We start from the raw sequence: 15,683 nt of genomic DNA, 5'->3' as shown, positions 1-15,683 counted from the left end.
CCTTGCTGTCCACCCATCCTCTGCCCTGGTGACCCACTACACACTGCCCTCCCATCCTCTGCCCTGCTGATCCCCTGCACACTGCCCTACAAACTTCTGATCCCTGGCCTCTGCTCTGATAACCCCCATCCTCTGCCCTGCTGACCCCCAGTACACTCCGGTACTTAGTCCTGTTTTTGTACACTGACCTGTTGACCTCCCATCCTGACATTTTTTACTGCACCATGACATCCGACTAGCTAGATCCGGCCCTGAACTCTCTCTTATGGGACACAAATAGAAAAAATATTTTAAAAAATAAATTAAAAAGGCATTTTAGCCACTTTCTCTATCCGAAATGTTCTTTAAAGTTTTAGAATGAAATACAGTATGAAATACAGGAATAAAACAAGTTGTGTGTTTATAGCAAAGAAAACTCACCAGCTCCCTGGTCATAGTCTTCACCCGGCGCTGTCCAAAACAGTACTACATGTTCATTCTCCATTTTCGCTTCAAGGTCATTTATTTTACATGGAGGGAAACCATCCTTATCCATTGAGTTGTGAGAGACATTCATAACTTTGAAACTACCCAGAAACAGGACTCTGCTGAACATTTCATTTGCACTTTGGCATTTATAAACTGGTCGAGGAGGATTCATATTGATGGTGCCTGCAATAAATATTTATAGTGCAATCTAAATACTAAAAGATGATGTCTATATGATGTAGCCTGGCATCTTAGCATTATTCTGTTTAGAAGCTCACCATTTTCAATGTAACCAGGAACATACAGGGCTGGATTGCTTTGAGGAGGCTTCAGGAAGGTAGTGTTTGTCCACTCAGCAAACATTTTCAGAGTATGTCTACCATTACTAGTGAAGCGAAATAAATAAACAGAGTAGACACCATCACCTTTGGTAACATCAGCACCTACAGAAATTGTAGATAGACATTATTAAATGTATGTCTATATCATTTATCAGTATCTTGTTTTCATTTAAACACATGAAATATTTTAAAGGGAATCAAAACTAGTCTGAATCTAGGTGGCAGGGTGAATCACTGACCTGCAGAGAAAAATTATAATCCCAACCTTGACACTACCTGCCTGGAGTTTGCATGTTCTCCCTGTGCCTGTGTGGGCTTTCTCCAGGTACTTCAATTTCCTTTCCCAAAGACCTGCTGGTGGGTTAATTGGCTTCTGTCGAAATTGGCCCTAGTATGTGTATGTATGATTGTGAGTTAGGGATCTTAAGACTGTACGTTCCTTGAGGGCAAGTACTGATGTAAATGTGCAATATATATGTGAAGCGCTGTGTAAATTGACAGTGCTATATAAGTACTTGAAATAAATAAATTAATAATACCTAGCAATTGTGTATGATGATTGAAATTATGTGCACACAACTGCATAAAGTACAACTAAAATGTACCTGGAAAAATTGCTGGTAATTAAGAGGGTTTTTTTGGTAGAGGAGGCATGCAAAGTCTATTTTTCCCCTCCAAAAATGTTGCTGCCAAAATTTTTTTTCCTTATGTACACTGCACAACACATGCATCCAATGGAGTAATGACTACAGCCTGGAACAGTCATCTCTGGAGGAGGACATGCCAAGTGCGCCATCGTTGGCAAATATGTTATACATACTTGCCCATTATGGGGACAGCTCAACCACACACAGATTTTATTTCCGTGTTAACTTCACTCTGTGCTTCACTATGTATGTTCAGTAACAGAATGGTGATTTCAGGAAATATAATACAAAGAAGTACTTTAATCAATACATAGCTTTCAGTTCTATTCTTCATTATTGCCCCTCTCTATCTCTCCCTCTTTTATCCAGATTTTTCAGAGTGGTGTTAAAACAAGATTTAGCTATTTAGCCACAGTATATCCATGAATCTGGTAAAGTATATCTAAACCCAATCAATAAAATCTAATGTATGAAACAAAACAGTCAGGCGTTAGTTCCCTTTAATCGTTGCCCTTCCTTTGTTGATTTAGGGGGTGGAGTTAGTAATCCTTTATATGCCAGCTCTGGGTGGGGTCCTGAGTAGATAGGGTATAGGAACAGGGCTCCCTTGCCCAGCATGATATAAACCTCTGTACTGTTAGAGAGAGGAAGAGAGCCCTCGGCAGGGCTGAGCCTCCAAAATAACCAAATAGGACACAATGGGGACAGAAAGAGAAACTTCTCCAAATCTGACCCTCTCTACTAGCGGGTTCTGCGGCTCGACTTAAGGCGGCCTTGGGGCCTACATGAGGAGCACCTTTTGTGTAAGGGGAAAGTACACACTGAACTAAAGGGACTACTGTCAGGAAGTTATAAAATGAGATATAGTGTTCTGCTATAGAAATTTGTTGTCGAGTAAGTCATAAACTTTTTATTGTCTTGTGAAGAAGTGGTGTCATTGTGCCAGTGTGAGTTACAATGTGTATTCTGAGTAACAGGCTTCAGGCCAAGAATATTTGTGGCTGGGGCCAGGAAAGTGTGACACAATACGGCAGAGTATCTCTAAACAACAGGGAGGTGACTATTCCATCCAAGAAGTGGGTTGGGTCCAGATTTAGCAGCAGCAGCCAAATTAGGGAATTTTACATGCAGGAGATCAGCAACATTGAAATGCAAAATTGAAATGCAAAAAAAAGAGGTGAAAATGGTTAAAACAAGTAGTTTATGAAAAACGACATATGAGGCCTTTGGAAAATTAATATTCTCTAGTTAGGGTTTAGATCTTCTTTAAAGACTGGACCATCTGAGCGAAATACAATATGGAAAAGAGGGAGAGAGGTGCCTTGTGAGTGCAGTATATGGGTGAAATGTATTGAGCTACAGTTAAAAAGACTTGCAAGAAGAAGATGATAAAATCATCCATAATAAGGGAAGGACATCCAGGGCGATTTTATCACCTTCTTCGTGTAAGTCTTTTTAACTATGCACTCAGAAGGAGCCTCTCTCCCTTTTTTCCCTTTTGTATTTCCCTTTAGAGTTTGGCATACTCTGGGATCTGGGTGTTCTGATTCACCATGGTTATTGGACTTTTATGGACTTGTTTACACATCATATATTATGATCTATAAGAGTCACCTACTTCTTGTGTGCTAATTTTGTATGTGTATTGTGTTTTGCCATCTGAGTTAACATCTATTTTTTTTCAGTTTTACATTGGGTAGGAAAGAGTAAAAAAAAACTCCTTATAGGTTGTTTTGCTATTGCCGTCTATGTCATGCTGAGGAGATTTCTCGTCCCTTACTGTCCTGGAAACGTAGCATGAATTCCCATCTTAGACAATTGTCTTCAATGGATGATTTCCCTCACCTGTTGCTCTGGTACACTCCAAAGACATGCTGGTAGGTTGATTGGACCCTGTCTAAATTGGCTCTAGTATGTATGAATGTAAGTTAGGGACCTTAGATTATACGCCCCTTGAGGGTTAGGGACTGATGTGAATGTATAATATGTAAAGCACTGCGTAAATTGATGGCGCTATATAAGTACCTATAATAAATAAGGAAGTGAAACTTCCCAGCAGGGACACAACCAGCAATCAAAACCTGACTGAGGGTGTAACCTTGCCCCAGTCTATCCAAAACTAAAAATAAAATTTATTGCCTTTACATACAGTTTTATTCATTTGGTTTAGTCTTTGCTAGCTGGAGTTTAAATCGAAGGAGGATGGTTGGAATATAATAACAAATAAAGTATATAAAAATACAGTGTAGGTTATTTACTGAAGCTGGAGAGTACAAAATCTGGTGAAATTCTGCATAGAAACCAATCAGTTTCCAGGTTTTATTACCAAAGCTTAACTGAACATGCTGAAGTTAGAAGCTGATTGGCTACCATCCGCAGCTGCACCAGATTCTGAGTGCTCCAGTTTTAGTAACTGTTTTAGTAAATCTCCCGCAGTGTGTGCAGTTTGTTCTCAGGTAAGCAAAGATTCTGTGATAGACTTTGTTAGTATTTACTGATTGAATGAACCTATAAAAAATGGGTCTGGTGTACCTGCTCCATCATCAAGGAGTCTTAAAGTGAGAGGATCTCCAGTTTCTGGTTCAATGACAGCAGTCACATTAGCTCCGAGCACAGCCGTAAATCCATGTTTAACCTCTGCAAATAATGTAACTGGATGCGGAGAAGTGGTTGTATTGTTGATTTTTCCAGCAGTAACACGTACAAATGGCATGACTTCAGACGATGGTCTTGAGATAACTAGAACACCAAGCGCCTGACTGTCATTTAAGTTGTTTTTTATTCTATATAGCCATGTGCCGCTCTATACAATTAAAACATAAGAAACTTTACAATAAAATAGGAATTTTCAACATTCGAGATTAAGGAGGCACAATTAGCTAAGTACAGTACATGAAAAACTGTCTGTGATTTGCTCTTTCTTGAAGGTTTATGTAGATTGGCAAATGCAACATTCTTTCAGCTACATCCACCTTGTATTTAAAGTGTTTGTGAACCCTAACAATCAAATTCACCTATTTGTCCTCTTTTACTCTGGTAAATATGCCATTGAAAGTATTTTGTTATATCTGTTCAATCAGTGCAAAAAACCTTTTTCATCTTGCTATAATGTGTTCCGTGCACATTTCTTGTGTTATCTTAACATGGTATTAACCCCAAAGCCAAACGTATTATATTGCAGCTTACCAAACATTAGATGTGGTGGCTGTATCTGTATTCTTTTCTTTTGGCTTTTTTACCCTCTGTTTTCACCTGGTGATCTGGCCAGTAACATACTGCCGGAATTAGTGAGACACCACTTTGGAGGAATGAGCCAGGAGATAGCAGACAGCAGCATAGTCAGTCTGGGGGTGTTAAATGTATTAGCAGATTTGAATACAAATAACAAATTGAAGAAAAACTTCAACTAACACTTTATAATCAGTCGTAGCAAACCTTTACTTTTGGGATAAAGGTTTTACACGAATAAATAAAAGTTGATAAATTTAATCATCCCTGCCAGCGATAAATGGATGGTCTCATCCATGTAAATTGTACATTCTGTTGGACAGCTTGAACATCTGAAAAACAGCAGAGTTGCTGGCTAAATCACCAGGTGAAGAAAGAAAGCCTAAAAAGGAAACTAATCCAGCTATTACATCTAAGAATTGGTAAATTTGCTTTTGGTTATTTATTGCTTTAAAAAGTCTAAGTAGCCTTCTGAGTTTTAATTTTGGACTACAGAACAATTGTACCCCCATGTGGTCTTTTTTTATTTGAAATACACTTTAAGATCATTTTCATAAACTTCTCAGACCCATCCACCCAACTCTGACCTCCTTCCGACTTCTTTCTAACTTACTTTAAAATGCTTTTGTAATCCAGTTGTTTTGTATGTATAGAAAAGTAGTTGTCTTGCAAATACTTGTGTACATAAGCCCTCTTTTTTTCCTTTTTTTGTCAGATACAATCAAAATATTGCATAGTTTGTGCTTTTAATTTTCAAAGAGTATGTGTAGCTCTAGGATCTTTTTCATGTATTTGTCAGACAACTTAATCTGCATTAACCACTTGGTAACCACGATATAGCTGAATGACAGCTACAGCACGGTTATCCAGATCTGAACGTGCCCTCCCGCACGACCCCAGCAGCACGCACCCAGCAATCTTTATGATCGCTGTGTCCTACAGACACGGCTGATCACGTGATGAGGTAAAAAGCCAATCACAGAGGCCTTTTATCACGTTATCAGCTGTGTTCAATGACACAGCAGATCACGGCGTAAATACAGTTTCCGGTTATTGGCAGCACTTTCTTCACGCTGTCACAACGTGAGGAAAGTACTGACAATAACCGACAGCTGTCACAGAACAGATCAGCACTGATCATCAGAGCACTGATGATCAGTGCCGCCCATCAGTGCCCAGCAGTGCCACCCATCAGTGCCCAGCAGTGCTGCCACTCAGTACTGTCAGTCAGCACCACCCATTAGTGTCGCCCACCAGTGCCGCCTATCAGTTCCCATTATTACTGCATATCAGTGCAGCATCATCAGTGCCTCCTCATCAATGCCCACCAGTGGCGCCTCATCAGTGCCACTTCATCAGTGCAGCCTATCAGTGCCCATCAGTGCTGCCTATCCGTGCCACCTCATCAGTGTCCATCAGTGCTGCTGATCAGTGCAGCCTCATCAACGCACATCAGTGAAGGAGAAAAATTACCTGTTTGCAAAATTTTAGAACAGAAACAAAGAAAAAAATTATAAAAATTTCATATGGGTACGATGTTGTATGTCATAAAAAATGCGACAACACTGAAAGATGAAAATTGGCCTGGGCATGAAGGGGGTATAAGGGCCCGGTAGGCAAGTGGTTAAAAAGTTTTTCAGTTTAGAGAGCTTAATAGCTCAAGCTGAATTTTGCACACAAGTTGAATGAAGGCCAGGAAAGTTATACTGGATTAAGGATATTGTCAACTGCACATGCAAATGCTTTGGTGCATGGCCTTCCACATAAGATTGTGATTGGGCATGCACTTCTAGGTATGGGTGTCAGCATTTGTGCGCATGCTTCATAGACCCCTGGTGTCCATGTGCACTTGTGCATGTCTTGAAGCTGCACTGGGGCCAAAAAGGCTATTTACAGCTATGCCCTCTCTAGCTTCCTTGCTGAATGAACTTTCCACTGTTCCTTGTCTGACCTGTCTGGGACATGCGCATGCTTGTTATTGACTTGTCTTATGTTCCTATCTGCTTTATTGGAATACCTTTCTAGTTGCAGACTGAAGTCATGATCTCTCGTGTTTCATCTGGGCTTGTTATCCTTGCCTGCTTCTGTCTGCTTTATAGTCTTTTGGTGCACCCTAGGTACCAACCTCAGATATCCTCTTGATATTATCTCTGCCTGCTGTCTCAGTACATCCTGACTTGCCCCTGGAAGTTGCTCCTACTTTGGATATCAGTCAGGTACATGACAATGAGTCAGACTACTGACTCCTAACCTTTCTCTGTCTGTCTACTAAGATAGCTGATTGCAAAGAAACCAGCACTGAGGAGACTGTGGCTTAAAATCAATATAAACCCCACATTGATTCCATAAGGAGTATGCTTTTATTTCATGAAAACTTCATTGGAAACAAAATTCATCCAGAAAACTCATCCAGAACAAAGTGGTATAACTATGGAATAACTAGGTGGAATGTCCGCTCAACTACGCCCCTGGGCCGGGATGTGATGGTAATCACGGTGTACTGCTGTCCCAGCCGGGGACGGTGGCGCTCCGGAAGTGATGTCACAACAACCCAGGAGGAAGCGGAAGTCAGGCGCTGGGTATGGACCGCAAGCTTGGCTGGTAACCACAATGCGTTTCTCACATATGCGATATGTCAAGTCTTAGACTTGACAAAGTGCATGCATGCGAAACTCGTTGTCATGGTTACCAGCCAAGCTTATGGTCCATTAACAGTGCCTGACTTCCACTTCCTCCCGGGTTGTTGTGACGTCACTTTCAGAGCACCGGCTGGGACAGCAGTACACCGTGATTACCCTCACATCCCGACCCGGGGGCGTAGGTTAGCGGACATTCCATCTAGTCATGCCATGGTTATACCACTTTGCTATGGATACGTTTTCTGGATTAATTTTATTCCCAATGAAGTTTTCATGAAATAAAAGCATACCCCTTATGGAATCAATGTGGGGTTTATATTGATTTTAAGACACAGTCTCCTCAGCACTGGTTTCTTTGCAATCAATTATCACTTTCTTCAGTGTGACACTTGCAGCCGTGGGCAAGTGGCCCCCATATATCCGGGTCTTAGTGCTTGGACATTTTGTTTCTACTAAGATAGCTCCCTACAAAGTTACAGTCAGAATGAGATCCTGGAAGCAGCCAGCTTGTGCTCTTTTTAAAAATCATAATGCTCTGTGATAACACTACATAAATGTACCCTATAATACATTTTTAAAAATATTTTATAAAACACTTGACATTATTAACAGATGAACTGAAACATGGGTTTAAAATGTATGCATTTAAACAAACCATGCTTTGATAGAGCGTGGTAGCTTATAGCTTCTGTGGGGTTTTTATTTTGATTTATGTTCCCATTGAGATATGTCCTCACTTCCTGCTAGCACAGGAAGTAATGGGAGATCTCCTCAATATGGTCACACACAAAAAGACATTTTTCAGTACAGTCTGAAATGGTAACTTTTCCCCTATCCAAATTGGAAAAAAAATATTAGTTTGGCTGGCGTTAGACTTTACACCAAAATTATTTTAAATAGCCGTATTGTAAAAATATAACTAAATGCTATATCTTGAACATGTAGATTTAATGTTGTACCTGAGCAGTTCCTGGAATCTTTAGATAGGAGGTTTGTGAGGTATTATCGTGCTCAAGATATGTATATCTGTACCCAATGGAGTTCTCAATGACAACATCAGGAGGGTCTGGGGCCTGCCAGGTTATAATGAAAGTAGTGTCATTTCCCACACCACTGTCTATAAACACAGACCCAAATAAAAGGCTACCGGCCTTGATAAGCTTCTGAATGCTTTTTATCTGAAAGAAAAAAAACACACAAACGAAATTTATTGCTACATTTGGAAGGGGGTGCAAATAGACATAATAGATACGTAAAGGACAACTCCAAACTACTTAATTCAATAGTAATAGATGGAGGTGACTATACTGTATAAGCCAGCCTTTTTCAACCAGGGAGCCGAGGCACCCTGGGGTGCCTTCTTGGTTCTTCAAGGGAGCCGTGCAAAATGCCTAAATATTTTGCCAAATCCCCCATAAATTGTGTACAAGCCAGTGGGTGGATGAAGGCTCCCTTTTTGTTGTACACAGACACAGTTTTTCATTGTGCAACATTACAACCTTGGGCAGTGTGTGGGTTAGCTTCCAGTGTCCTAATAACCGCTGATGTTATTAATTGATAAGGAGGACAATGGGCACCTGCACTGCATCCTTGTTTCATTCCCCCACCACACCCTTCTCTGTCAGCACTGGGGCCATGTTAGCATGGGGGAGAGAAAATGAGAGGAAATGCAGGAATACTAGTCAGTACCAGTGTGCAAAAGTATATTTGTTTCATAAGAATAAATCACTTCTAATGTTTGGTGTAATGTGTGTGGATGCTGCTGCAACATGTAAAACTATTAATTCCATTTTTTACATTTTAGAAAGAGGTGCCTCAAGATTGTGTATATATTCAAAGGTTGTGAAACACTGGTATAAGATATGTAGGATCTGGTGGTTTACCCATTGATTTGTATGGGGCATATTTTGGAAATTGTTTTGTATGACAATGTAAAGCATTGGATAGAAGAATAAGTAACATTAGGATATGTAAAAAAAAAAAAAAAAAACAGCTCAAAAAAACTTAATACAAATAAACATTGGATGTGGAACATTTTAATTTTTTGGATTGGGACTTTCTTTATTGTTTTGGTTTGGACACTAATATTATTTTATTTTTTTATATTTATATTATGTTTTTGTGCTGTGTTTAGATTTAGACACTATTATTATTTATGTTTATTTATATTGAGTTTTTTGTGCTGTTTTTTTCTTTTTTTACAAATTTTTGTTTGATTATTGGTCAACAAGGAGCAGCAGCATTGATTGGTGATTTAAATTTCGCACAGGTTTTGGTTGATTATAACATTAGGATATGTGTGGTAAGACTACAATTATCCCTCCGATTTATGATGATACGATGAGCCACTAAATTAGTTTGGATTTGTCTATTTAAACACAACAGAATAAGTAAAACGTTCATGCTAGTACCCAATAAAAATGCATCTGAAGTTATTTTACTGCAATAATAACCATATGAATACATAGTTCTCAACATTTTAATATCTAAAGCTTGCTCCAACTTCAAGCCCAGAACCACATTAACCCTAATCTACATATATTTATGCAGCATACACTGGTCTTCAAAAATTCACAGATCCACAAATTAAGATAGACTTTATCTTAAGTACTGTATACACATGTTTTGTATGGAAATACTCCAAGATGGCTCACCACCACAAATGGCTCTTCAATATTTCCATATTTAGGAAAAATTTCCATAAAAGCTCCAATTAAACTGTCTGAGTCTTTTGCATCTGAAGCATAGAAAGTTAACCCTCCTAAAATAAAACAGAAAGACAAATCAGCCCTCAATGTATGGTAGAAATTAGGTATACCACTTAAAGTAGAACTATAGGCAGATACAAAATACATACATTTAGGCCTTATTATACCAATGTGCAGAGATGCAAGTTTTTCTGCATGTGTTCTGCAAGGGCACAAAGAAAACAATTGTTCTCTATGTGCCCTGTTCACACCGCAACACTGGTGTCACGTCCAGATTTTTTCTGTTTAGGAATTTGCAAGGTGTATAAAACTCAAACTTGTGTCCCTGTAAATGAAATCTGTGTGTTTTCTCCATCAGTTTTTCTGCATGTATGGTAAGAACGAGGCCTTAAGTATTTAAGCAACATTTAAGTATGTATTCATTAAATTATCCTTAAATGTATTTTAAATACTACCTTAATCTGTATTTTCAGTATATTAGTCTCATTTAACCACTTGCCCTCCAGAGGAATGACCCCCCCCCCCCCCTCTGTGTTTTTAATTTTTTGTGCTATAAACAAAAAAAGACTGACAATTTTGAAAAAAAAAGCAATATTTTTGACTTGCTATAAAACATATCCCACAAAAAAAAATAAAAAAATCAAATTTCGTCATAATTATAGGCCAAAATTTATTAAGCTACATGTCTTTGCTACAAAAAAAATCCCAATATGTGTAAATTAATTGGTTTATGTTAAAGTTATAGTGTCTACAAATGGCGGTATACATACTGGAATTTGTATTTTTATTATACTAGTAATGGCGGTGATCAGCGACTTATAGCGGGACTGCGGCGGGTCTTCTGACATTGGGGGGTAACTGACATCCCCAGTGACACTAATACAGTGATCAGTGCTAATAAAAAGCCCCTACAGATGAAGGCTTCTACATTTCTGTTCAGTACAGGCATTTCTCACATTTAATAATTATCTCAGAAGCATCATTTATATTAGAACGAAGAAAAACATGAATAAAAAGAGAAAAGGGAGAAAAGGGATAGGGGAAAGGAATGAAAAAAGTAGAGTAAAAAAATACTCTCCAGTTTCTGACTGTGCAACAGATGAGGTCAGGCAGCTGATAGGGGACCTCTTATCCCATTAAACAAGCTGAAGTATCAGACTCAAAAAAAGTAAATACAACTAAGAGAGGGGGCAAACACAAATCTTTCATTTGTAACCTTCACACTTACTGTATATTGATGTAAGCCTGAGTATCAGATTATTGCATAAACTCAAGTTTAATTGGCTCTCCCTAAAGTGAACCTATGGCCACTGGATATTCAAATGTTTACATATTCTTAACAAGGACTAAATAAGCTTTAAAATAAGCAACCACTGAGCTTTAGAGTAATTTCTCATTGTGGAGCTGTTCATCCTCAGATTTCACAGCAGAACCACATAAGTCAATTCTCAACAGCTCATCACCAGCTCCTGTCTCCCAGCAGTGACCCCTCAACCTTTCAGCCTCTATTTTCATATGTAAACACAGAGCGGATGTTCTGGGAGGAGGGTAGCACAGTGAGCTGCTGAAAGAATTACCTTAAGAGTTGATTCACACCATGTGCGGTGCGGATTGAAGCTCAGGTTTCACAGCTAATTGACACAATAGTTGTTCAACGGTTCAGGTCAGGTTTACATCAGGTTCAAGTCAGGATTTTATCCTGTGTGGTTTAGAAATGGTTTCCATAGAAGCCAATAGCCTGTAAATCCACACCTGAACCAGAGTGCACTGCACAGAAATCGGACAGCAGTCTTTTTCAATCCGCACTGCCAGTGCACCAGACATATGTGAACAGACACCAAAGGAAGCAATGTTATTTCACATCAAACCACTTCTAATCCGCATATATGTAAACTGGCACTAAAGACTTCCGTGCTTTTGCTGTGAACTTTGAGGATAATTTGCTCCAGAGCAACTGCAGCTAAGGAGGTCAGTTATGGCTTGCTTTAAAGCTCATTTACTGCTTGTTAAAAATATAACAATATGTAAATATTTGAATGTCCATAACCTGGCCACAGGTTCACTTTATACCTACTGCCATGGAATAAAGTTTAATTGTTTTTCACAGATGTTAGACAATAGTCTTGTTATCATTATTCCACAATGTTCTGTTTGAACCTGTTATTTCAGCAAACTGTTCCAACTCCACATCAGCACTGAGTCCAATAGCAATGGTATGGATAACTGAGCCACTCAGTGCCACTTCAGATAAACATTTATTTATATTCCTATCGTTTCCGCTGACAACCAAGATAATTTCAGAACCTTGTGTTCCTCCATTAAGACCTTTGATCACCTATAAAAAGAAAACAATCTTTTTAATGTTTTATTTAGTTATAAAACTTTTTCTATTGTGTCTTATAACACGCATCTATGGTTTCTAGTTTCTATGCATATAAAAGCATAGTAGAGTATAAACAGATGCATAACTTGCACTGACAATTTACTTAAAAATAGAAATAATGAAAAATTAGGGCTATAACCTATGGCAGTTATAGGGTTGGGCATTGTTTAGAGACTGTGTAGCCTGGTTATTTCCTTTTCCTGCACTTGTCCTATACTATTAAGTTGATGCATGAACTATGTGCAGTCATGGAAAAAGTTGAAAACATTAAAATCATTTTTACATATAACTAGCATATTTGTGCAACATCTTTATTCCCAAGGTTAAAGGAAATGACATTAGAAGTGTTATCTAGCCATTGTCTTTAACAAAAGTTTTATTGACTGTATGCAAATTGTGCAGATAAAGAAAAGCCAACAGAGGCCATTTCAAAAAAGTTCAAATAAAAAAATGAAGCATCTGAAGATATAGCCAATGATGGAACTCTTGCCATTTTTTTGAGAAGTGTACATGGTCTCACCCAATTTCACGAGGGTTCCTTGGCATGTCAAAATTGTTCTGTATTTAAGTCTTAAATTTGTTCTAAAGGCTTTCACCTTAATGCCTTAAAGTAGAAATTAAGGCAAAACTTTTTTATTTCAGTTTGGATAAATTAGGAGAGTTATAAACCCTGTCAGATTTTTATTGCCATCTGTTTTCCATTGAGGCAACTGACCTTCACTTGTGGGAGAAAATCCCTGCAAATTAAGGGAATCACTTGCCTAAACCTTTTGCCTTTAAACCAAAAAGTGATCTAAAAAGTGTTCAGCAAATCATCAGGTGTGCTTAATACATATTTTTCCAACTTCTAAGGACTTCCTTTGTCACTCACATAAGCTTTCAGGGATAAATCAGACATGCAAGAAGAAAATCCCCATTGCACATAATGTTTATTTAAATGCCTAAAACATTAGTTCAATAACACTACTGATTACCGTTCATCCATTTAAAATAAACAGAATGCGGTTAATACATATCTTTCTAACATCTTAGAACTTCCAATATTTCTCACATAAGCTCTCATGGATAAATCAGACATACAAAAGAGACAATTTCCATTGTGTAAGACCATTTATTTAAAATACGTAAAACAATGGTGTAAAAACAATTACTTGTTACTTAACTGCTAAACAACCACAAAAATGTGTAAATCTCAATCTGGTACTGGCAGCACTGCCTTGTGACTTTGCCTTCTCCTATGCATGTTGTCAAAGACTTCATCAGATCTCTTGATAAAACGGGTGAGTGTTACTCAACCATTGTTTTTAAATGTTAATGGAGAAAAGGAAGAAGCGGCATTTATGATAATATAGTGTTTGTCAAATTGTTTTGATTGCAGCAACCCTTAGTATTCAAAGAGTAAATTGATAAAGAAATGTCACATTTATATTTCTTTTTTAATTACATTTGTAATTACCTTCATTTTGTCTTAAAGAGCAACTGTGAATGTCTTATTTTATACATCATTTACCTGCAGACCAGATGCGATTCCGCTGCAAATGGACATTCCTCCACCAGATGTAACTGGAAGATTTGAAATTAAATTCCTTCGTATATCATCACTGACAATGTGAAGTAGTTGATTTTTCACTTCTGCTGTTTCATTAAATGTAACAATGCCAACATAAGAGTCTTCCTCAACTATCTGCTGTATGAAGATGGCTGCTGCACGCCGCAATTGATGAAGTCGTTCACTCTACTTATAGGAGAATAAATATATATGTGTCAGGGTGGATTTAAGTGGAAATCCATTTATATTCCTTTTCTACTCATCCTTCTTTGGATACTTAATACTCTGAACAGAGGCATAGCTAGGATATTTTGCGCCTGGGGACGAACTATAAAATTGGCGCCCCAGCCCCCCTCCCCGTGATTAAATTACATTTAAATAATTTAAATGTAATTAAATCACATGTATACTGCAAACCCTGCACCGTTTTATTCTATAGGGACTGTGGTGCTTGATTGTGAATTAAATGCATCTTGAGAAGCAGGGTCACCTACCTTTCATCATGGTATACCACAAACATTTAATTCTAAGGGCCTGGGTGAGCTTCGGTGTGGATTAGATGAAGCAATGTCTCCCTCTCTTTTAGAACCCCCTGACCCCATCCAGGTAGATCAGTAGGTGCTGCAATGATCGCTTCACCCTCCCTCCCTCCTTGGTGCTCAATGTCCTCGTTATCAGCAGCCATCAACTGACAAAGGTGACAGCAACAACTTGCAAATGTACAGTTAGTGATGTTTATCTGGGGTGTGAAGTGTCCCATCTGCGGGGGGGGGGGGGGGGGGGGGGGGTGTCATCTGGTGTCACTGGTAATCCCTGACACCTCTAATTATACATTAGTGGTGTGCCATTGTCCCGACCTTTGTGTACAGCGGCAGTTCTCCCTGCTCGCCCCCATGAGCGCTCCATAGCTCGAGCACTGGCGGGCTCAGTCTCCTCTGTCCTGCCTGCCGCTGCTAGGGACGCTTTCCCCTGGAGACCGACACCAGGTGCCGCCTGTGATTGGAGCCCGCCTGCCGGTGCACGGCTCCTATTTGTTGGTGGGGTGAAGTCAGCGCCGTATGTTGTACAGTTTGGCCCACAGTCCCGGCTCAGCTCCCACTCCTCTCACTCTCCTCCTCCAGTCCTGCAATCATGCACAGCAAACGGAAGGCGTTTAACAGGTTGTGTAATAATGTAACGTTGTAAGCCTCATTTTGGCGCCCCTGTACCTTGGCGCCCGTGTACATATGTACCCCCCTGCCCCCCCTAGCTACGCCTCTGGCTCTGAATCCAGTAATCAACTGTTATGACAATGTAAACACGTGATGGCTTCCAACTTTCTTGACTGCAGATCAGCAAGACAGCAAGTGGTGTCTGTTAACATTTAAAGCAAATAGCTAAGCAAAAGGAGTTTTCCATCCAAACTGCCAAACTCATTTCAATATTATAGTTTAATTATGTGGGAGGAGAGACTGGACAGGCAAGATAAGAAGATTTTTGCCAACATTTTTCTAAGTGATATTATCTTTTAAATTGTAACTTCAGACAGTGTTAAAAAAAATATAAATACTCAATAGTTTTCACCAATGTATCCTCTCCACTTTTACTGTGTGTAATTTTCAATTGGTAAAGTGTCATCATTTCTTTAAGGGAGTGTATAGTCACTCTGCAAAATTCCATCTCTAAATAGGTTTTCTTTTTGTCAGGTGAATATTAAATATTGTACATGACATTTGTCCTT

The 15,683-nt window shown here is 39.0% G+C and overlaps 1 protein-coding gene across 1 annotated transcript in view; it reads right to left on the bottom strand.

Annotated features, from left to right (window-relative positions):
• The window catches only part of LOC149469601 (calcium-activated chloride channel regulator 2-like), a 36,984-nt gene that overhangs the window by 4,031 nt on the left and 17,270 nt on the right, over positions 1–15,683 (bottom strand). Inside the window, exons 7-13 of the mRNA XM_089668891.1 lie at positions 13,925–14,149; positions 12,189–12,366; positions 9,978–10,084; positions 8,283–8,501; positions 3,989–4,259; positions 747–911; positions 421–651 (exon numbers count right to left, since the gene is read on the bottom strand). Coding sequence (XP_089525017.1) covers positions 421–651; positions 747–911; positions 3,989–4,259; positions 8,283–8,501; positions 9,978–10,084; positions 12,189–12,366; positions 13,925–14,149 — 1,396 coding nt within the window. The remainder of the gene's footprint in view (positions 1–420; positions 652–746; positions 912–3,988; positions 4,260–8,282; positions 8,502–9,977; positions 10,085–12,188; positions 12,367–13,924; positions 14,150–15,683) is intronic.

Source organism: Staurois parvus, unplaced genomic scaffold, assembly GCF_062004578.1.
Source record: "Staurois parvus isolate SC_StPar_1 unplaced genomic scaffold, SC_StPar_1.0 ptg000066l, whole genome shotgun sequence".
Classification (NCBI taxonomy): domain Eukaryota; kingdom Metazoa; phylum Chordata; class Amphibia; order Anura; family Ranidae; genus Staurois; species Staurois parvus.
The sequence above is the reverse complement of the archived record's forward strand: the minus strand, read 5'-3'. Positions and strand labels throughout refer to the sequence as shown.